The 23,012-nt window shown below is 44.5% G+C and overlaps 1 protein-coding gene across 5 annotated transcripts in view; it reads right to left on the reverse strand.

Moving 5' to 3' along the window:
- The window catches only part of ERBB4 (erb-b2 receptor tyrosine kinase 4), a 630,546-nt gene that overhangs the window by 92,795 nt on the left and 514,739 nt on the right, over positions 1-23,012 (reverse strand). For all 5 annotated transcript variants that reach the window (XR_010071879.1, XM_063340408.1, XM_063340406.1 and 2 more), the window contains exon 20: positions 10,550-10,735. Coding sequence is in view for 4 of the 5 variants with exons in the window: in XM_063340408.1 (XP_063196478.1) it covers positions 10,550-10,735 (186 nt within the window). In the remaining variant the exon portion in view is untranslated. The remainder of the gene's footprint in view (positions 1-10,549; positions 10,736-23,012) is intronic.

The raw sequence follows: 23,012 nt of genomic DNA on the forward strand, positions 1-23,012 counted from the left end.
AAACCCCAAACCCATTTTTTAGACATTTCTAAGATCTTGGAAAAAGTCTTCATTTGGAAAATTCAGAACTGTTCAGAACTGTTTCGGTCCAGGACAATGCATTCCTTTAGCTCAATATATGGGATACATAACCCAATCCACTTTCCTCTATCATCAGAAGATACTAACATGTTGCAGGACTTCAGGTTTAAGTCATGCGCTGTCAGAATATGACCCCCTCTGTTTGCTAACATGGATGGTCAGTAAATAAAAATAGAAGCAGCGAGGATTTTACCCTGGCCCACAAACAACGGTAAAGTTTAAGGAAGCATGAAGGTCACAGGATGAAGAAAGAAAACCAAACTACAGTGAGAATTGCTGCACACTGAGAGCTAATTTGCAGAAACGAGCCAGACAAAAACAGATGGGATGTGGGAAAGCGGGAGAGTGGTGACTAATGACACCTGACTGCCAGATGACCCTGGAGGTTTGGGGGCTGGCACGGCACCCGAAACAGTGCCAGCAGCTGCCTGGAACTGCCCTCTCCCCTCTCACATTTCATTAAGCAGACTCACCTTGGTCTTCTGCATCGCCCCGGAGCAGGCACAGAGATTACACGGCATCCCCGAGAAGCGGAGTCTTTCAGCTAGGCTGCCCTTCCAGCCCGTTTATGGAGAGGCTCTTCGAGAGAGTGCTGCTCACGGCTGCAGGTGCGCTCGCTGCTGGGCCCCAGGGCAACTCGCCTGCAGTAGATTTGCTCTGTCACGTATCCTGTTCTGCTGTTTCTGTAAAACTTCACTTTGGGATGGAAGGAATGGATCCGCAAAAATACCAGGATGTAAGGTGCTCTCTTCAGGGCTCACTCATGGTTTGAGATATCTCAGCAAGGTTTCATAAACAGATACCAAGCCACGCTAGGAGAGGGAGACCACAGGCTTCAGTCCACTGCTACTCCTGGCTCCCACTTGGACAGAGCAGCAGTTCTACATGAAGAGCGGACGGTTTTGTTTTTTAAGATACACCTGGACTTGGGACGTGGTCAGTGAGTCTCCTGCTATAAGACATCTGCTAAGTTTGATCTCATACTCATGGACCACAGCCCTGACCTGGAACAATTTCTGCCGAACATCCCCCTTCCCTTTCAACAGGCCAGTTCTTTCTCCTTGTACAAAAGGCTACTGGATTTATGCCCGAGCACTGGATTACACAGGAGAACTTGGAGCTGTAGCTAACTGTGAAAGCTAAGCTCCATTCAAATACGGGCACATCCTTTAGAGCCCCAGCACCTTTTGCAAATGGCCTTGCAGCGTCTCCTGAAGGCTCTGACGTGGCTTTAGGAGCAGGTTTTTGTGGGGGATGTGCATACCGTGATACTCTGCAAAAATGTGGGGGGGTCCTAACTTTAAACATCAATGCCTTGGCCATCCATTTCTTGTAGTTATCCAAGTAGGATAAGTTACGTTCTAAAATACAATGTTGAAAGAAAGGCACTCATGAGGGGAAAAAGCATTTTAATTTATGGGTCTATATATAGAGAAATCCAGCTTTTGTTTCTGAACTTCAGCAACTTAACAATAGCCAAATACATATATTTCTTGAAAAATAATACAAAAAATGCTTTGGGCTGAGACATTTTATGCCAAGTCACAGTCCAGAGCAGAATTTTATGGTTGAGTTATAAACCTGAAAAATATGGGCTTATAATGGAAATCCTGACAGACCCTAGTAGGTGCTCCTATAATATCTTGAATTTGATTTAGGAGTGGTTTTCAATAATGCTTTCCCAAGCCAGTCTGTTGGCGACTGCTAGGAAAAATCTAATGTGGTGTGTCCCCCCCTGCTCCCCCCGGCGCAGCTCAGCGTACTCGATGAGCATGTGAGAACGCTGCTGTGTTCAGGCAGAGCTTAGGGAGCCTGCAGCTGTCAGGGCCCCAGTATCAGAGACCCTACAAACATCAGTGCTAAGTGCACCTTCCATTTAACACAATAATCAATTGTCTATCTCTGTGCAATAAATTGCTCACTTCTGTGCTTTTGCAAACGCCGATGTGATTTGTAAATAGCTGAAAAATCTGCCTCTTTGCTATTTTTCTAGCAACCACGAACCATGGAATTGTTTTTGGGAACACTGTATTTCTTGGGGGGAAGGGAAGAGGAAGCTTAGATAATCCAGAAGGAGTCATGTTAAGACTGGAGAAAGAATGATTACTACCCACTATAAACCTCTCCTGGTTGCTGACAAGCTGAAAGCAAGTTAAAATCCCTGCTCACAGGCCCTTACACGGTACAGAAGGGTCAGCTCGTACCGTACTGCGCAGAACAGAAATCTAACTGCTTTTGTGTTAGTGGTTCCGACCTTAGCTCAGTCCTCCAGGAACTGCTTTGTCCCAGATTCCCCGTGTGTCCCTGCTGTCACCCGCACCCTTCACATTTATCCCCCTGTAAATTAAGCTGTCAGAAAGCTACAAGGTTAGCCTACGCTTGTCTTCTAGACAGCGTAGTCAGAGGAGAGGTAGTCACCTTCAAAGGTTGAGTCATTCCACCCAGCTCTAGAGCTAATGACCAAATATATATCTATACCCACACACAGATCCATAAACAGCTCAAATACCGAAGTTATTATAGCATGCAGAAGAGCCTTAGAGAATCAGAGGTCAGAGCACAAAGCTGGAAGAAAGATATGTCTATAATTTTCATATAAACCCAATCTTACCTTTTTGTTCCTGTGGTTCTGATGCAGTCTCCCTAGATTCAAACATCCCTCCCCCACAAACTAGAACAGCACATGGGGTTTGTGCAGTTATCAGTCGGTATTAGAACTCTCAAAACCAAATGCCTTATTATGAGAGAAATGAGGAAACTGAGGTCCTCTCCAAACCCTGTAATGAGACCCAACACCATAAAACCTCAGGTGGGTGACAGGCAGGATGCTCCTGTGCTCTTCAGAGCACTGATCGGGTACCAGCTAGAGGGAGCTAAGCAGCCAGAGAATGAGAACGAAGGAGAAATGATGACACTGGAGAAAGAGCAACAGGCAACAGAGGTTGACACAAAACACTGTAAACGTAGGGGAAAGACAGAAGTAAAGAAAGCAACGGACAAAATTACAGATAAAGAGAGAGTGTGTATTTGCTGAGCAGACAGTCTAAGATGAAAGGAGAAATAAAAAAAGAAAGGAAAAAACTTGTTCAACATTTAAGTTGATGAATTTTATCATGCGTTCCTTCATTTTCTTGCTTTTTACAACAAACTTTGCCTGTGAACAACTGGGTTTTTAGAAAAGATAAAGAAGTTACTAAATCAGTTCAAGATTCCAGATGAAATGACTGGTGAAGAAAGGGGGGAAACTGCTTGAAAGTCTCCATAAATAGGTACATAACTACGCACGAAAATGTGGAATACTGTGCCTGCCAAGGAAACACGCAAAGCACAGATACAGTGGAATTATTGTGAATAGGATCCAATTCCCTGATTTATCTGGAGAATTATTTCCAGCCACAGCAACTAACAGTCAAGGGAAGAGTGGCCAGGCTCTGATCCTGTATCTCAGCCGTACGAGCAATGGCTGCACAAAATGTGCCCACATTCATCAGAGCACGGCAGATCAGACACAATGACCAAAGTCCTAAGATTTATTTCCTGCCCTGCCTTGGACGGAAAAAAAATTCCTAATATCTGAGAGGATCAAAAAAACTTCTTCAGTGCCTCACAAAAGCCCAAGGCAGTCCAGTTAACCACAGCAACAAAGAAATCTGTCCCCTTCCACCACTTAAAAGTTAAAAGCTAGGACGCAGAATGTTGCAAGATCCACCTAAATTTTGTTGCAAGGTGCTTCTCAGGTTTGTATGAACCTTTGTAATCCAGGGAGCTGCCCAGAAAAGTCCCTGGGTATGGACAAGGTGGGGTAATTCCTCCCGGAGACTTGATGGCATACCCTCTTTCAGTAAGAGCTCTCCAGCCACACCAGAAACAAGGGTCCTTCATTTCAATCTGCCACCTGTGGATATCCAAGCTTTCCAGCAGAGTGAGAAAAATAGTCGTGATGAATAGGAATAAGAAAAGAAAACTGCACAGAGGGATTCAGGAGAGTAAAATGATACTTTCCCTACCTATTTTGATCCTGCATACAATTAAAACCTTGTTTCAATATGGCTTTAATTTCATAGTCCTTGGTCTAGATCCTACTCTTCTATATACTGCACTCCCTAATAGAGCAGCCCCATTAGTAAACTACATCTATGCTAATGTACTTGCTTGCAGTGATAATTATCACAGCCTTAGCCCTGGCCCTCGCCAGTGCAAGCGTGTCAGGAGGGGTTGGTATAGCATTATAACTCTACAATTAGCCTTGTCATGGCAAGGAGCTCTGGGAATAGAGACATCTTGAAGCTTAAAACGTGGACAGCTGATAGATGACTGTCATTAAGCGCCTTTGTTCACTCCATGATGGAACAGTCACTGAGCTGTAGGGTAGGCTTCTTTAATGAAAAAGAAAGACCTTGAACCACAGCACTACCCTCCACCTCCTCCCAACCCGTCCGCTCACCCCTGTTTCCTCCCACTTTACACAGCTTCTCTCTCAGCGCATCTGCAGTAGAATAACAAAAGCTGTCTCTAACAAGTCATTCCTAATCCATCAAGTCTTGATGGAGGAGAAAGGCTCCTCACCTCACAGTACAGCCAAGGGGACCTCGCTCACCTCCGGCCCTCCCTGCTCAGAGCCTCCCTCCCTCCACACCTGAGGAGCGCAGGCTGAGACCCGTTTAATTTCGGACACGAAGTGAGTGCTGAACCAGCCTCTGGATCAGCTTCTCAGTTGCATAAATCAACACGGATCCTTTGAATTTCACATAGTCCGTGCACTTCCATCCAGTTGAGAAGCACTGCCCTGGGCAGTAATAAAACACCCCTTTCTAAAAAGTCTGGCATGGAGTGAGGCTTCAGGAGCAGGCAGCAGACGGGCCCTCCTTTTTGCCGAGAGAACTGCAGAAGGGCAGTGAGCCCCGTAACGCGAACCAGCTAAAAGGGAGAGATAACAGAAAGAAGTGGTAAAGGCGGCTTCGCAAGCACCTTTGCCTTGATTGCTCCCCGAGACTCCCAGCTGCAGATCTGCACTGCTGGCAGAGAATCCCTGGGGAGAGCAACGACTGCAAGTGTGCTGGAATAATACTCAACAGGCTTGAAGACGTGCATCTGCTTCATTAAAATTCGATCCTCAAGTTCCTCTCTCCCTTTCTTTCCTAGAGTGTTTTCAAATGTTGTTTTCCTGCGTACCTGGATAACTGATGCTGTGCAGGGCTTTCGTGGCGGTAATTTGAGAATTTTTTTATATTGAAAAAGTATAAAAAGTAATCCCCTGAAGTACTTGATTTTCCTTCCATGACATTCCACATCAACCTACTTCTGCTTTAGCTCGTTAGTATTCCGAGGGGTTGTGAATGAATTATTATAGCTCAGAATGCAAACCCCAGGCCTGGCAGCCCCTGGGGGCCAGAGGGCAGAACAGAACGGGGCGCTGGCGAAGAGCCAGGAGAGCTGAGCTCTCCTCCACAGGCTGGGCGATCCCGGAGAGCTGCTGTCTTTTAGGAAGATTGCTTCCTTTCTTGCTCTTCCTCTGCCTTGTCTTCTTTGGGGCAGGAAAAGTTCCTCTGCACTCGAACACTGCTCAACCAAACTGCTGCAGGTGTAACACAAGTCAACAGCAGCAGAATGAAACCATAATTGTACCGGAAAAAATAGTAAAACAGTAGCTGGGGCTGCCTGGGTTGAAATTCTGCATTGAATTTAGCAAGTGCTGTATGCGAAGTTGCAGAAGCAAAAATGCATTTCTATAAGCCCTTGAGAGAGACAGAGCCTATCACAGCACAAATAATTCCAACAGGACTCAGGCTAATTTTTCCACGAGAGTAACAGTGAGAGGATGCAGCCTCAAATACAGGTGCCTTATAGTTAACCTCAACTAATGACGGAGTGTAACCGACTCTTTCTGCCTACAAACCTCAAGATGTTTCTTCTCTTCTTGAATGCATTTCCCCAAGAATGTCCTCACCCCCACACCTCCAAGTTGCCAGGGAGCGTGTTTGGGCAGCCCTTGCTGAGAGAAATTATATCAAAGACATTGAAATATCAATGCACACAGTACCATTCTTTTTGTTTGTTAAATGTTCCTGATGTACATGTATGTATCTGCACTGCCTGACAAGGACGTAATTCACCTACTGAGAATTCACGTTTAAGCCTGTGCTAACCTTACAAAATTTGATTCCCAATCCATTTCTCAAGTAGCCAACACTATGGACGTTCATGAAGCATTACTCCATCCTTCCATACCCTAAGGCCACCAGGGCTGCCACTCTTGCTGCCACTCTAGGAAGCATCTTGACACATGAGCATAGTTTACTGCTTTACTGGACATCAAACTCCACATAAAATTGCTGAGCTGAACTCGGAGCTAAAAGGTTAAACATTCAGTCCCTGGGTGCGACACTACACATGGAAGTGAGACACAAGGAGACGCCTTGTGCATCTGCAAAGCAGAAGGGAAAAGCCCCTTTAGACACAGCTGCTAACAACCATGTTTTAGGCAGAATACTGGGGGGCTACTCTATTTTTATAACTTTCATCCATAAAATAAGAAGATAAAGCTTCTGGAAAAAGAACACAATTACCCTACAATGATATAACAGTCAGAATAAATTCAACACAATCTGTATAAGCAAAAAGAAAAAAGCATCCAGGCTTTTTTTCAATTGGCAGTAGATAATACTTTTAATAACTGCCCTATCGTCAACCTTCAGAAATGATCTCCAGAGCCATATGCAGGTTGGCAACCAGGCATAGCGCCTAACTAGTTTTTGCATCTAGTTGTACAGAAGTGGAGACATATGGAAATGAACAGCCTGGCAGCACAAGTGAAGTCTGAAGCAATGACTTCGATAAATAAATGCCTGCACGTTGGCAGATGGAGAAAAGCGCAGTAGGGAGGAACTGTATTGCAGCAGCAACTTGATTTTAAATGATTCGTAAAAATCAGACTGAACTTCGGAATCAAGGCATTTCTTGTTGGGAAAATTCTCCCCATAAAAAGACGGAAGATACGCGTAGAAAGACGTATCTAACAAAAGATACCAGAAGCTGCCTCGGTTCAGGGAGCAGGGAATAGGACTGGGTGGTCACTGATCATTCTTGCCTCTTATTACATTGCTAATCACGTTTCTAGTAGCTTTCAGAAAGATACAACCAATCATTCCCAAAAGTCTAGAGAAGCAAGATGTGGAGAGACATCCCCGAGCCGTACGGCAGAGCCAGCAATGTAAGCACAGTGGACACAGGTACGTGGGATACATGGACCTCTCCCGCAGTAAACGGCAACTAGCGCCTGATGCAAGAGCCACCTTCTGCATTCATCCCCCTGGAGAGCAGGCTATTTGTAGGCAAATTGAATCTTTCCTATTTGCAGGCTGCAGACTGATTCCTAGTCACTGTTAAATGCGACAGATGAGTGGAAAACAAGTATTACTACTCCCCTGCTGCTAGCAGGAGACAAGCATCTTCATTCCACTTTTTGGGATAAGGGATCTCCTTGCCTGGTGATCTCAAAGATTACTCTTCCTAGCACTTCTGAAACATTCTCCTGTGTACATCCTCTAACCCCAATCAACATTACAGTCTGAGAGATGGCAAGGGAAAAGGCATTCCTGGGTCCCATCGGAAAGCACAATGCAATGCAGAAAATTCTGTGCAGCATTTGCCTTACTCTTACATGTTATGTGGTGTGGACAGCCCCATGTCCCTACAGCTTTCCTGTCTTCACTGATAGCCTCCAATATAACAATTAAGGTATGTATCTTCATGCATAGATGCAACCTGGCGGGGAAGATTTTCAATACACAATTTTCATTCAAGTCTCCAAAGACAAGAAAAAAAATAAAGAGTTAAAGGTACATTTTACTTCTTTGGAGTCTACCTCCACAATGGGATTGCACCACAGCTGCATGGTACGCAGGCAGTCAGTACCTCTGGTGACCTTCTCAGCTCTACCAAGCCATCCATCCCCTACCAGACACCACTGACACACGCACAAAAGCAGCAAAACGCAGAACTCCCTGTCAGAAACGTACTGATTCTCTCCATGCCCAGTACCAACCACCGCAGGAAAAATAAGAGAAGGGGAAGAGACACATGAAGAAACCAAGGAGAAAATAATCCAAACTGCGCTACCCAGAGATAAGAGGTCAGCCATATGTACCAATAACTGCACTTTTTCAAGAAAACAGTCACTTGCTGCTGTCTCCAAGCTGTAGCTGAGTGGACGAGCTTCATGCTGTAACATGAGGCCAAGGCAAAATTAACCTTAAGATTATTATGATGCAGAAGAAGATGAATTTAATTAAACTTTAATAAACTAACTGAGCTTCACTAAACACCCCCTCAATAATAGGCCACCTTTTGTTACAAAGAAACTCCCTTTCTCTTCCTGACACTTCAGCAGTTAATATTAGGCCTACGATCTCACTTCTTTGCACCGCTTGGTTATCCACCATCTCAGAACTCCAGTATCTGTACTACCTCATCTTCTCCTCCCACATCACACGGTGATCAAGAAAACCAGCAGGTGATGATTTTCAAATGACCGTACCTAAATCCAATCCCCACGTTACGCTTAAACCATTTACAATGGAAATCAGTTTAGAACCTGTTTCACTTTGATAGGAATCACCATGGGAAAACCATGACCTGCCTTCCACGGACCCTCCCACAGCTCTGTCAGCCTCTGGCATGGATCGAGCTATTTGCTGCACTGAATCAGCTGCCCACACGAAGCCCACAGCAAAGCAAGTACTCCTTGTCCATCAGCAAGTACATTAGTCCAATGAGTCAATGGCCACATGCATTTACAAGCTGAAAATAAAGGTGGATTATCTTTTCACGTATGCCACTGTGTAAATGTTCTGTAATAAATAATAACAGCCACTATCAATCAAGAGAGCGGAGAACAGATGGGAAGGAGGTTGTGTTGAGGACTCAAACAGGAATATGTATTTTCTCCCCCACCTTCTTTGGTCTGATAACAGCCCTAAATAAACCCTTGCAGATCTCCAGATACAGTCAATCCCCATCAGTGTGTTCCAACATTCCGTGCAGCTCTGGCTGCTTTACCACCACAGCGCAGCACAATCACCCACATCAGAAGGTGGGTTTGGGACTGCCCCCACCCCTTCCACGGATCAACCCCTCTACCCAGCATTATGGTCATGGCATCTACTGTCACCTTCAGCCGGGTTTGACAACAGGTCTGATCCTGGGGAGAAAATAGTCCCTGTTAATGATGAACCTCATACTCCTCCTCTCCTTGAAGAAAATTGCAGGGCTAGCTGAATTTCTCAGACAGTATTTTGCGTTTAAGATTTTAAAAGAAGTGGATGTTTACACAATGGCTGCTTTTCGGTCCAGCAAAACAATTGCTGAATCTCCAGGTTTCTCTCCAGCGCTAGAAGTTTAACATCACAATTTGAATTCAGATTTCGTAATACAAGTTGTAGCAAAATTCACTTAAGGCTGCAGATTAAAAATAAGAGGGCAGTCTGTGGCACAAATTTGTATGTAACAAGCACCTAAATAATCTAAAACTTTAAATAACTCTAAATAAAAAGTGGGTTCCAGATTCTCATTTCTGGTAACATCATTGTACACAACCCTAGCTGCAAGAGCCTTTAAAATGGATAAACACTACGGCCCCCTACACTCCCAGATCTTGTTACTCTGTGCAACTGATTATCAATAACTTGGGACTTAGCACAACACTGTATACCTAAACACACCTACAACATTTTGCAAGGATTACATTAGGGCTGCATTTCTGACCTATACTCTGTTCCACCTCAGCTGAAGTGGATATGAACGATAATGGCTTCACTCTTGCTCCTCAGAGCCCACATGAAGGCAGAGAGCATTACACCACAGCAAGCAAAGAAGGATCCAACCCTTGAGATTTCCCGTTCTGCAGAGATGAGCAATGTTACCCTCCAGCCTCAGCTGTTGTGATCGGTCTTAAAAACAGCAGAACCACGGTGGGTCCCAAAGGAGCGACATGAAGTGAATATTTATCTTCTCGGCAGTGTGGGGGCAGCCAATGGATGGCGTATCAGCATTTAACTGGCAATGCAGATTCAGAAAGGTTGAAAAGTACAATCAGGTTAAATCAGTATCTATAGATAGTGAACAGTAGAATGGGCTGAAAAATCATTCTGTACTCAGCCCCAGATGTCACACAGGGGCCTTCTTCCCCTACCTTTTTTTCTTTTTCCCCCAAAAGACCCCCCATTAATGCTGAGTTGGAAAGACAGTCAAGAAAAACTTTGGTTTGCATAGTAACAAGTAATCGATAATACTGTAAGCAGCCAAAATAGCATGTATTTCAAGAACTACCCAACCCTCTTGAAAACAAAAACACACCTGAAAAGAAATAAAACAACAATTTTTTTGTTTCTTTTTTTTTTTTTTTTTTACACGGCACGTTTTTCAGTTAGTTATGAAAATGACAAAAAAAAGAGCAACACGAACCACATACCTTAGCTATTTGGACACACCAGTTTAGCAGAAGCTGGGAGCCGATATTATCCTTATGTTCATGAACATAATCCAACAGGCAGCCGTGAGGCATCAGCTGAGTGACTAGCTGAATGGTCGGGCTCAAGCAAACACCCAGGAGTCTCACCAGGTGCGGGTGGTCCATGCTGGCCATGATAAGGGCTTCCTGTAACAACAAAAGTGACCCAGTTACTCCAGTGTGCTCAATGACTCTATGCAGAGAAGATTTCCCATTTCCCATAGAGCATCTAAAGGGGATCAGTGTCCCCTAAGTACCATGAATTCCCGAGTTGTCTATCCAGTGCTTGGCAGAACCCAGACCGATGTACACTTGATGTAAGGAGCCCCAAGCAACGGGTCAGCCTGTCTGAACAGATCCAGGGAAGGCTCAGATCAGAAATTCTGAATGGCCCTATATTTCCTGTCCTGATACAGCCACAGAAGCAGAGGTAAGTGTGACACCTTTGACTTTACTTAAAGGTCCCATTGGTATTGTTTTAGTTCCCTTAATTTTGTTTCTTGAGTATATTTTCCCAATTTGTGGCTAATCCATTAGTCATCCACTTTTTTTTCAATGCAAGCAAACCATGCTGCTTGTGTACAGTCTGATGTTAGGTCTTATTTGACAAGATATTTGATTAAGCTGGGCTAAAATGCCTTACTGGATCAGAGATTTTATGCTTAGTATTTTACAGGCTTAAGCATGTAACTTTTACATGTCAATTGAAGCCTTCCCAAAGTTCAACCTGCAAAGGGTTAAGAAACAAAAGGTTTACTGTGGGCTTTTCAAATGTGTCCAGTGCTCCTAAGTCCTACTGAAAATCGGGAGATCTGTTAAACCGTTAGGATATGACCATGCTACCGCCTCTATGACTGCTGTACAGCAACAGCCCAAAGCAGCGGTTGTGACAGCGAGCAGCTGCAGCACCGGTCCCGCCTCTCCGGAGGCTGCCACAAGCAGAGCACTACACAAAGCAGCGCTTCTCTAAATCTGCGCCTCTTAGCTCCGCTTCTGATTCTTCCAAAGTCCTCCACCAATAGATCGTGGGTGAGTTATTTTGTTTTTTCTATGGCTCAGCTTCCCACATAACAAATAGGAGATTATATTCCTTTCTTGCTTCTATATTTATCTTTTTCAAATAATAAGTTTTCAGAGGTTTTCAGCTGGCTAGCTGGGTTGTCCCATTCCAAGGACCAGAAGGCCCTACTCTTGGCTACACTAGTTGGCCCTAAAGTTTGTAACACTGACAAACGGCATTGGAGCTCCATATTAAAAAAGTACCTATCCGTTCCTAGAGGTAACGCTGCCATCACAAGCAACTGGCATTCATTTAGGCAGGGAGAAAGCTTTTCTCTCTCATTCACCGAGCTGAGTCCTCCATTTCAAGACCGCTTCATCATGGCAATGGAACAATGAAAAGTGAGATGAAACTGTGGCTTTGTAAAGCTATTTTAGTTCTCTCTCTTTCTCAAAAAACCCATATGACATCTTTCTGACAACTTAAAGAATAACAGCTGTAATAGCGCCAAAGAAAGAAAGATAGAAAAAAAGAATGAGAAAAAGTTGGCATCAGAGGAACACAGCATGCCCCCCCCCAACTCACAAAAGTGGGGTTTTTTCTTTCCCTATATTAAGGCAAAAAAAAGTCCTGGCAAGTAGGCTGAGTTTGTATTAAAGGAAATTGCTCATCATAGTACAAAGAATATTTGAAACCAAATTGCAGAGTATTTGCATAATAGTTCTCTCTCTTTCTTTCCCTCTCTTTTTTTGTTAAAACGAAAAGATGAACAAGACACTAATTGTAGGGTTTTTTCCCCCCAATAAGAAAAGAGCAGATGGCCTCCATTGGGGGGGAGCATCTCCTTCCTTTTTCTTCCTAAATGTATGTGAAGATATAAAATAAATAAATGAATAAATAGGGGCTATTTGATGGGATGACTGGAGGAGGAGCTCTGAGGAAGATTCCAATGTAACAAATTAGAAAAGGGATCTTAATTTAAGTAGTTTTGTTCACATTCAAATTAATATAGTTTTTGCTCACTCAACGGGTATATACAGGCTCTCCTTTTTAGCCTCTCTTCTGCTGTCACTAGAAACTGTCACTGAGGACCATCAGAATAAATACCTGTTGACAGGTGCATTACCCAGTTTCAGAGCACAAAATTACTTGGCCTCATTTTCTCTTCTTACCCCATTCATTTTCTCCTGCACGTGCATAGGGGGATAGGACTTGTTGCCCTCCCGCTCTCTGAGTAAAGGTAAGAGTTTCTCCAGGAACTTGGAGCAGGAGTACTTTTCTTTGTGATGAGGACTGATTAGAACATAGAAAATACATTCTTTTTGCTCACCGAGGGACTAGATGGAAAGCTTTGAAGCATGCGCTCCATTAGCCTCCAGCTACTTGCCACTTACAAGTCTAAGTCCAGAGGAAAGACACTTCTGTACGGTAAGAAAAGCAAGCAGTGTCATTTGTCTCATTCTGATGTTACGGGAAAGCACATATTCTTCCAACAGTTTTGGGCAACGGTTACAGAAAAAATTAAAATGTTGTTAATAAAATATTATGGACTGCTCTGTAACAAACTGAGGCACGTAACAGAGAGCAGGGAAGCCTTCATTACTAATGGATACTAAGTGAGCACGAATCCTGGCTTCACGTAGTTATTCTCATTAGTAAAAGTATTGTTATTTTTATTGAACTATCATCTACAGGAGAACTAAATTCAGGGTTATGCCTATCCGGCACAGCACAAACACAAAGTAAAAGAGATTGCAATTGTTCTGCTAGAGCCTAATTAGACAAAACAGACAAACAACAACAACAGGAACATAATGACTTAGTAACATTTTAAAAATCTGTTCAGCAAATAGGGAATACGGGTCCCCATTTTAAAATCTGTTTGGACACAAAAGACCCTAGAGCTACAATCTCCATCGCACTTAGGCACTCTGCAGCCTGGTTCCCAATTAAATTTTCTATAACGTTTAAACAGGTAAAGCACCTAAACTCCCTGACTTGGCTGTATGACACTGGCATCTTTTAAAACCGGCCTCTGCAATTTCCCATCTCTTATGTCTGCAGACCTCTGTACTCAGTTGGCACAATTACACGAATGATTTTAAAACTGTGCCTAATTTAATGGAGAGGAAACTGAGGTACAGAAACGCACAACCCACTACCCACAGTCACGCAGGAAGCCTAGAGCCGAAGTGCGAACTGAGCCCCAGACCACTTTATCTTTCCCTCCTGAAAAAAACCCCTTCGAAGGCTGAAATAGAAAAGGGGAGGAGGGGAGAGAAATTATTATGTTATGGTACTTTATCTTTCCCCCAGGAGTCAGAGTCTTTGTAACATCACATGCTCACACTAGCGTCTGAGAAACGACAGGAGTGGTGACAGTTTTGAAAGGCTCCTATCGGACATCAGGCACCCTCCTTCATCTGTCTGCAGGAGCAAGAAGTATTATCACAAGAGTAACCCCCCAGCCAACCCAAATCTCTTCCTGCAGTTTGTTTATGCTACTGTTGCTGCTCAGGTATTAACTCTCCCAGCAGTGCGCGGCAGCCACAGCCAGGACAGCTACAAACCAGCCAGGTCAGACGCAGGTAGCAGTTGTGGAGCTCCGCTTGCCCTTGCCTCTAAGATGTATTGTGCAGTCTACGGTGAGCCCTGACCAGCTGAGGCTACAAGATCTCAAATGAGTTACTTAAAACCAAGGCTGTGTATGTACATGCTATTCACTCAGTGCTTACAGTGTTAATATGTCCGAGGGAAGGCAGGTAAAGAAATATTTTGATGCAGAAGGCAGCTAATCCCACAGGTAGCTTGACAGGGCCATTGCTGTGTCTCCCCAGCCTCCTCACAGACAGAATAGCAAGTGACTTTAATTGAGCCTTCCATGTTCAGCTCAGTAATATACTTCTTAGATATGCTATTTTGTATAAAGAAATCATGTCACATTGATCTTTCCTCTCTTCTATCCCTTTTGAAGGTGGCTGAATTATTGCCACATTAAGCTCAACTCCTGTGATTTATATACACAACCCTACATTAAACAATAACATTTTAATGCTTTACACTGATCTGTCACGTGCATTTAGTAACACAATAGCATACCCAAGAAGAGGGTGGGTTTGTAGGTCCCAGTGAGCCATCACTAGACTTAGGAGTGCAGTTTCTGTCCGAGCAGCTGTGTCAATGGGGGCTGAGGAGGTGCAAGCACTACCCACAGCGAGAGGCCAGCAGAAGCCTCAGAGCACCTCAGTTAGACTGCCAAAACACGCTTAGGCAGGTAGAGCTAATTTAAGTCACAAGAATTGGCCGTTTCTGTAACGATCAATGCATAGTCACATCCAGGCTGGAAGCACTTGTCAACACAGATGAAGGGAACCAGCCACTCGTTTCTCACCAGTCACTTAAGTCACCTTCATTCCTTAGATGGCTTTGAAAATCCCACCTAAAATTGTTTCCTGATCTATCCATACTCTGCAGTCATGTTTGAAATGCCTTTAATTTGACTGCTGTTTCCGAAAAGTAACTCAAAATCCAACTAAAGCAGGATTTTCGTTTCAGCCTTTGAGGATGAGGAAATAAAAACAATTCTCAAGACTCTGAGGAGTTTCCACAGTGCTCTGAGTAACACCTACAGTATGTTTTATAAGATGGTATTTAACTTCCCCATTTCCTACTTTGATGTGTTATTGCTAACAATTACAACTGACAACTGAACATAAACATTAGCCAGCATGACGGTCCCCAAAGAGCATCGTTTGATACAGGTTATGTTTCTCTGACCAGTTAGTTTGTAAAGCAGTGGACTCAGCAAGCTGCATGTGCCACTAGCAGTAAAATAACGCCATACTCATGCCTACGTTGAAAATTTATTCTCCACTGTCCTGGTTTCGGCTGGGATACAGTTAATTTTCAAAAGAAGCTGGGAGGGGGCACAGCCAGGACAACTGACCCAAACTAGCCAAAGGGATATTTGATACCATATGGCCTCATGCTCAGTGAGTAACTGGGGGGGGGGTTGGCTGGGGGGTGGGCATCGCTGCTTGGGAGTAGGCTGGGTATTGGGTTCTGGGTGGTGAGCAGCTGCACTGTGTATCACTCGCTTTGTATATTCCTTTATCAGTATTATTGTTATTTCTCTCTTCCTTTGCTGTTCTATTAAACTGTCTTTATCCCAACCCACGAGTTTCACCCCTTTCTCCTGATTCTCCTCCCCATCCCACAGTGGGCAGTAGTGACCAGCAGCCATGTGATACCAGCCAGCTGCGGCTAAACCATGACAGCCATCCAGAGCAGTCCAGGACACAACTCTCTTCCAGGACACGTCCTCATTAATTAATACACCAGTTCAAGTACCCGGCCAAGCATCCCTGGCCAGACTCTTCCTGAAATGCTGGACATGGCATACAGACAACTCCTGAGATCCCCTGGGGTCCTGGAACCGGGCAGGGCTGACAGTGAACCTTCACCCTGCCAATCTGACCATCAGAATGGGTCAAGAGACCTTCCCTCGGCTGCTTATGGAGGCTCTGAAACATGTTAACAGGCTGTGTCATTAACAGTCCTGTACCGCGTGGTGGATCCCCGCACCTTCTACTGCAGCGTTTGAGAACCTCATCTTCTTGGTGCTGAAGACTTCACTTAACAAGAGAATTAGCATTCGAAGCAATATTGATTATCTCCTTATATCAGATTTAAGTATCTGTCAAAAAGGAAAAGATGCTCCTTCTGAAGACTGGCTCTTTAACACATGAGCTTCCCAGGCACCAACCAAGAGCCCTGGGGGAAGCCCACTTACAGGTAGCCAACATCCCTTCCCAGTGCTCCACAGACACATGCTGTCCCTCAGAGCCACTGCAGGAGAAACACGGTCCCTGTTCCAGAGAAGTATCACACATCTGCTGCCCCAGTTCAGCAAGCCCAGGGTAAATTTTACTGCTCCAGTTAAGCCAGATGAACATATATACCCGATAAAGTGTTCAGTAAGCAGGGACAAAGTCTGAAAAATCTTTGGTTTCCCAACCTTCGGCTTCTAACCATTCTCACCATAAAATGCCCTCAAACAAAACAAAACAAAAGAAGCCAGAAAAGAACAATCCATCTGTTTTTTCTAATCATTGTCGAGTAAATAAATGTAGTTAAAAGCTCACTTCAGACTGTGCCGTGCATTTTTCTGAAAGCACAAGCTGTGCTGCGGTAACAGGAAAGATACTACAGTGAGTACACTGCTTTTTACATTCATTTTACAATGTTCCAATGGCTAGGGCAAACACCTGTCTGGAATGCGCGTCTGACTGCTTCGGGGCAGATCCAATTACTGTCCAACATATTTTCAATGCCTTTTGTCTGTCTGCTAGGTCTTACAAATGTTTTAGCCTATGCAGTCTGCACCATTACTTAAGCTGAGACACGGCGCAACATACACTCAACAACGCCCACATTTATCCTATGGCACTGACACCCATTGTTGTATTTCCCCCGTACTTCCTGTGCAAGATGCTGTTTTCAATTGCTTTACAGCATCGCTAGACTTTCAACCCTTGGGCTGCAATCTTTCACCGCTTGGGCAGATATCCTCTAGGAAGCTCCTGTTGAAACGTCTGAAATTTCTGAACATGAAATGAGAGACGCAGCCATGGGGAGCACCAAGGGATACGTCAGTCCCCCAGCGGGACAGCAGCAAACACAGGCAGGGCAGTAGCAGCATCAATTGCCACAGCTGTTTTTCCAGGAATCGTTTCATAGTCATTAGGAGCAGACACATTAATGGGGCACTTTTAGGTAAAAGTCTTATTTGGGACTTGGCAACAGCTTCTATAACCCATTTTACCGCTGTGTAATACAGCGAACGACACTTAAATGCTGCAAGGGCAGACTAAAGCTTGAGGTCACTACTGCAGGACTGAGCTATGCACTTTAACTTGGCTCATACGAGTATGGTAGCACATCCAGTGTCCTGTAACAAAACAGGTTTTTCTGTCGCTGTATCCTCCTGGGATACAACCTCCTAGGTTGCGTACTACAAATTCTCTCAATTTCTCACTGAAGAAGCAGGACTCGGGAGGAAATGAAGGTATTTTTTTAAAAAAAAATGAATCTTTCTATACATCCACATCCATACTACAAGCATAAAGCAAGATGAGTACTTACAGTAGGTACAGTTTCATCGCTGGTGGTTGCACAGAGGTGTAACCGTGCACATTCAGCTCCAAATCCTATAGGCACACTCACACAACCAACCGCTTTTTCTCTGGGGGAACACCGAGTTTAGCTGGCACAGCAAGAAATAACTAGAGGTCTAAATCCAGGCCCTGTTATTAAGGAAGTCTAACAGGCTGTCAGCTAGAGTTTTGCACTGTCCACCATCTCCTTGAAGCTCCCCCTGGGCTTGTTCTGCTTTAGGAAGCCATGTTAAGGAAGCTGTATGGGACCAAACAGAAAAGATAACAGTAGGAGTCTTGTTAATGCGTGTTTCTTCAGAGTTAGGACAAACCCTTACGATTCAAGAGACTACTGGCTTTGAATGGGTGGTTTCGGACTTTATCTCTTTGGGACATAAGAGACGTGAGCTTTTTTGATTTCACTTGCCAATGAGGAGCTTGAGAAGAGGTCCGTTGGGCAGTAAGTGGAGTTAGTGCATACTCAGACTGGAGTACAAGTGTGCTGCACCATTAAATGGTGAGATTCTTTCAGAAAGGTCTGGAAATCCAGCTGCTGGGTGTGCCACTACACCCAAAACTTTCTAGAATAAAAACTAAGACCGAAAAATAAAAGAAAATAAAATTCCACAGCAGGGACCACACACTGTGGTCTATCATGCACAAATGTGATGTAACCAGCATCAGGCAAGTACCACTCTCTTGGCTGTGACCGAGCTAGTGCCATCGGCAGAAGCTGGCTCCAGGTCAGCGTCCCCTCCTGCACCCAGGCTGCAGCGTGTCCATCAGCAAGGCTGCTACAACACCTGAGTAATGTGCTCTCCACAGCCCAGGAGCAGAGCTGGTCTCTGGCTGCGGCACTGCACAGCCTTCTCTGGAGGTGGTTTGCGTGCTTAAGTGTGCGGCATTTCTCAGACCAGGCAAACCCTCTGAGCCTCCCGGGTGTCACAGCACCCAGCAGAGCGGGGATGCGCTCTTCCTGACTCGGCGCTGCAGAGGCACAGCCTGCACTGCTGACACTGAATTCAAACGCATGCAATTGCCCCATGCGGTTCAAATGCATCCGAGAGATGCCCCACTTTCCTCCAAACCCTTACTTGAAACTGGCACTATCCAAGGATTTGAAAGCTCTCCCTCCCAAAGGTGACAAAGGTTACAGACTGCTGGGTCAAACATTCCGTGCCCACCTTAGAGAAACAGTAGCTCCTATTCATGCAGGAATAGATACCTTCACGTGCTTATAGAAGCAAATGTGGCTCACTATAGATTTTGGAGCAATATAAACTACATTAAAAAAAAAAAAAAAAAAAAGAAAAGCAGTACTGTGATCCCTGTCCTGCAAACACTGAGGACATGGGTAACCATGCTGACTCCAGCAGGGTCAAATGCTTGGAGTTAAGCACATGCTGAAATGCTTGAAAGTGTAGGAGATACATTTTGAAGAATGCACACACCAGATACTTCTTACTTCTCCCTGCTGACTTTGTACGAATTAAGTCTCCCAATTCATCAGAGCCTGTGTCAGACAGCTGAGGAGGAATCTCAAAGTCTAAAGGAACAACCCTCTAGTGCACAACAAGCTATGTGAAGATTTTCCACCAAACATCCAGTCAGGGGACAACTCCCACCAGCCTTTCTGTGAACCTTGCCTGAAAACATTGATTCTGGTGACTAGAAAGTAAAATCTAGACTATTTTCTGTTTGCTTTTATGCATAAATGGCCAAGAGTTCAGGACCTCAGCAACCAGAAATGTTTCCATTGAAAGCCATGACGAGAAGTAACGGTGGGTTTCAGACTGACCACCCCCCTGTTGGGTGTAAGTGCTTTAACAGTGTGCACACCTCTCTGTAAAAATATCATATCATTCTGACAAATGTTTTACTTACAGTTTGTGACACACATCATTATTTCAGAATAGTCTGTCAAAAGTGATTTGTTTCTTACTATTTTGATGCAACCAGCAAAAATGTTTGAAGTTTTAAACGTGCGGTCTAAAACCAGCAATCATTCCAGCATTTTTCGAACAGGAGCGTAAACAGACCTTACCACTGACCAGCTTATGAACATTTTCAGCCTTAGCCGCAGATTCCTTTCAGATGGAGGGAGTTACTGCTTTGATTTTTGATTTAAGATGAATGATGGCAAGGTCTCAAGAATGAGTGATAAGAGAAAAAAAAAGCTATCAAGTTCTCACTCCTTTCTGAAAAGTCTTCGGACGTTGCTTTGAAATTTGCTGCTATCACTGAAAAGATTGACTTTGTAATCACAGAATCACAGAATGGATTGGGTTGGAAGGGACCTTAAAGCCCACCCAGTGCCACCCCCTGCCCTGGGCAGGGACACCTCCCACCAGACCAGGTTGCTCCAAGCCCCGTCCAACCTGGCCCTGAACCCCTCCAGGGATGGGGCAGCCACAGCTTCTCTGAGCAACCTGGGCCAGGGGCTCACCACCCTCAAAGCAAAGAATTTCTTCCTGAGATCTCATCTAAGTCTACCCTCTTTCAGTTTAAAATCGCTACCCCTCGTCCTATTGCTACACTCCCTGATAAAGAGTCCCTCCCCCTCTCTCCTGTAGGCCCCCTTTAGGAAGGGGGACTATAAGGTCTAGAAGGCCACTATAAGGTCTTCCCAGAGTCTTCTCTTCTCCAGCCCCAACTCTCTCAGCCTGTCCTCACAGCAGAGGTACTCCAGCCCTCTGAGCATCTTCGTGGCCTCCTCTGGACTCGCTCCAACAGGTCCATAATCACACATTCAGAGCTTCTTTCTCCTTCAGGATCAATTTAAAAGGAAAGCATCAGATTGAAACCTAATTTCATCAAGTGTACTATCAACATTAAGAGTTGTTTTAATCAGAGATAAATTTTGCCCATAACCCAGGTATTTCAACTCTCTCAACTGAGAATTCAAAATAGACTCATCTCCATGCTTCCCTCACCTATATTCAGTTGCTTAAGAGCATCACACTCAGGACTCAAGTACTGCAAAGGGATGATGATATTTAAACAAAAAGGTTTCATGGGACTGTTTGGTTCAGTGTTAAATTTTTTTTTTTTTTTTACCAAGCTGGCATCAATGAGCCCCAAATTCATCAAAAGCTGCAACACATTTCCTGTGTTACAGCACTTTCTTCCTTTCAACGTTACTCTGCCTGCTATTTTTTCCTGAGTTTCTGCAGTTTTTCCTCCTCTCTTTTCTCTCCTACTTTCTTTGTTCTTTCTTTTACCATCCTGTTGTCCTACTCTTCTCCTGAAGATAATATTTAAATAAAAAAACCTCTTAAAAAATGCTTGAAGGAACATCACTGCCACCACCAAAATTCAAACACCTCCTGTTTCCTGTGCACTGCATCACCTCTGCCAACTGCGGGGTGGCCGGGCCCTGACCTGCGCTTCTCCTCCCACGGCAGAACCTCCACCCCGGCCAAGTCCTTCTGCGCCCAGCGATGTGCTCCTTACCCCCAGCTGCTGGGCAGATACCTCCCAGCTTCAGGACACTCCCGGCACAGCAAATACTGGGAGCGCTGGGTGTGACTGGTGGGACGGCGGTAGCAGGGGTGCTGCAGGGGGACCCCTGTGGGAAGGGGACGCCCCAAGCTCTGGCCACCCCATGCTGCCGCAGGCAGCCACCAGCTGGGAGCAGAGCTGATGGGAGCTGGAGCAGGGAAAGGGAGAGGGAAGGTGGGGGTTTTCCACAAATGTTTGAACGTGGGTTGGGTTTTTTTGTTTGTTTGCTAATACCAAAAAAATATAAAACCGCTCAGTCACAAAACGAGTGCGGCTCAGCACCTGCTCAACTCTAGAGCAGAGGGCTGATCTGCAAGTTTTAGTTGAACTAGAAACACTTGTATGGTGACACAACGTGGTTTAAGCCACTTTCTGAAGATAGGACACTTCGAGAGCTCACCAAGCTGTCACATTAACATCAACATCAATAACCATGGGACTGTTTCACTCAGATCTGTGTTCTCATCGTACGTAAACTGTGCTCTCAGCAGACAGAAGAGATTAGTCACAGAGGAACCAGAAGTGTCTCCCTGCTCTTCTTAAAATCAGACAGGACACAGCATCCAGATCCTCAGAAAAGACCTAGCACTGGAAAATGTTTCCCATCCTTTACTCAGCTAAAGAAAAAATTCCCCAGCCCTCCCACTCTTTCCCCCTGAATCCATGGGAAAATGTTCCACATTCCAATTTGGATTTGACCAAATTCCTGTCTAATAAACACAGACTGACTTTTGAAACAACCAATGCCTTCAAAACAGAAATCTACCAGAGTTCATTCAGAAAATGACAAGACAGGTATTTCAGTCACTAACATATTTCTTAAACATCTAGCTGAGGAATTCACTGGCATTTCTCTCTCACTGAAAAGCTCCAGCAGAAACTCTTCCTTTTCATTCCAGCAAGTGAATATATTTTATCAAGAAATTTTTTTCAATATTTCGCCAAGAAAGTATTTCACCAAGGAAACTCACTCTCTTTCCCCTTTTCAAACACCATTTCTTTCCAAATCTCCTCCGAACACCTTGATTACTAAAATGACCTCTCAGAGGACTTGCAGCTTTAGCAGGTGACTCTAGCCACTGACCTCAACCAGCAATGCTTCATTTAAAAAAAAAAAAAACAAAACCCAATTCACTTGGCTTCAGAAAACATACAGAGCTAAATTCTGCTTTTACATACATTTACAAACCACCCACTGAACTCGCAAGGGCACTGTCTACCCAGAAAAAGCATCCTCAACACTGGAGACCCTTTCCAGATACATTCGACCTGGGGCTGCCTGTCCACTGCCCTTACCTCCGCTCAGCGTCAAAGCCTGAGGAACTGCCCTTAGCTAGTCCTCTTCCACCTTCCCCACTTTATTGAGATCTTACATTTCCACTCGATGAACTGTTATTTGACTGTACCTCAGCCATTTCCTACCATTGCATCAATACTGCTTCCCATCACAGGATGTCCCTATGCGAGTCGGTCAATGAATGCCTTTGAAGCTGGTATTGAGCAAATGCAACACAGCTGCAATTTGTCAACATAGCTCAAAAATCTGCGCAACCGTATTTTCTTAAACATTTTTATATCATTTGTCATGTAAAGCATTAAGATAAGAACAGGCTCTGGTCTAGTTGAGACCTACCTCATTCTATTTCGTACAATGCGTATTTGTCTATGCACTTAAAAACCTGATGCCTTCTGTACAGCAGAAACCTTCAGGACATAATTGTAATCACCTTCTAAGAGGTAAGAATACCTATTTCTCTTTTGTTGCTAA

Source organism: Chroicocephalus ridibundus, chromosome 7 (genome assembly GCF_963924245.1).
Source record: "Chroicocephalus ridibundus chromosome 7, bChrRid1.1, whole genome shotgun sequence".
In the NCBI taxonomy this organism is placed as follows: Eukaryota; Metazoa; Chordata; class Aves; order Charadriiformes; family Laridae; genus Chroicocephalus; species Chroicocephalus ridibundus.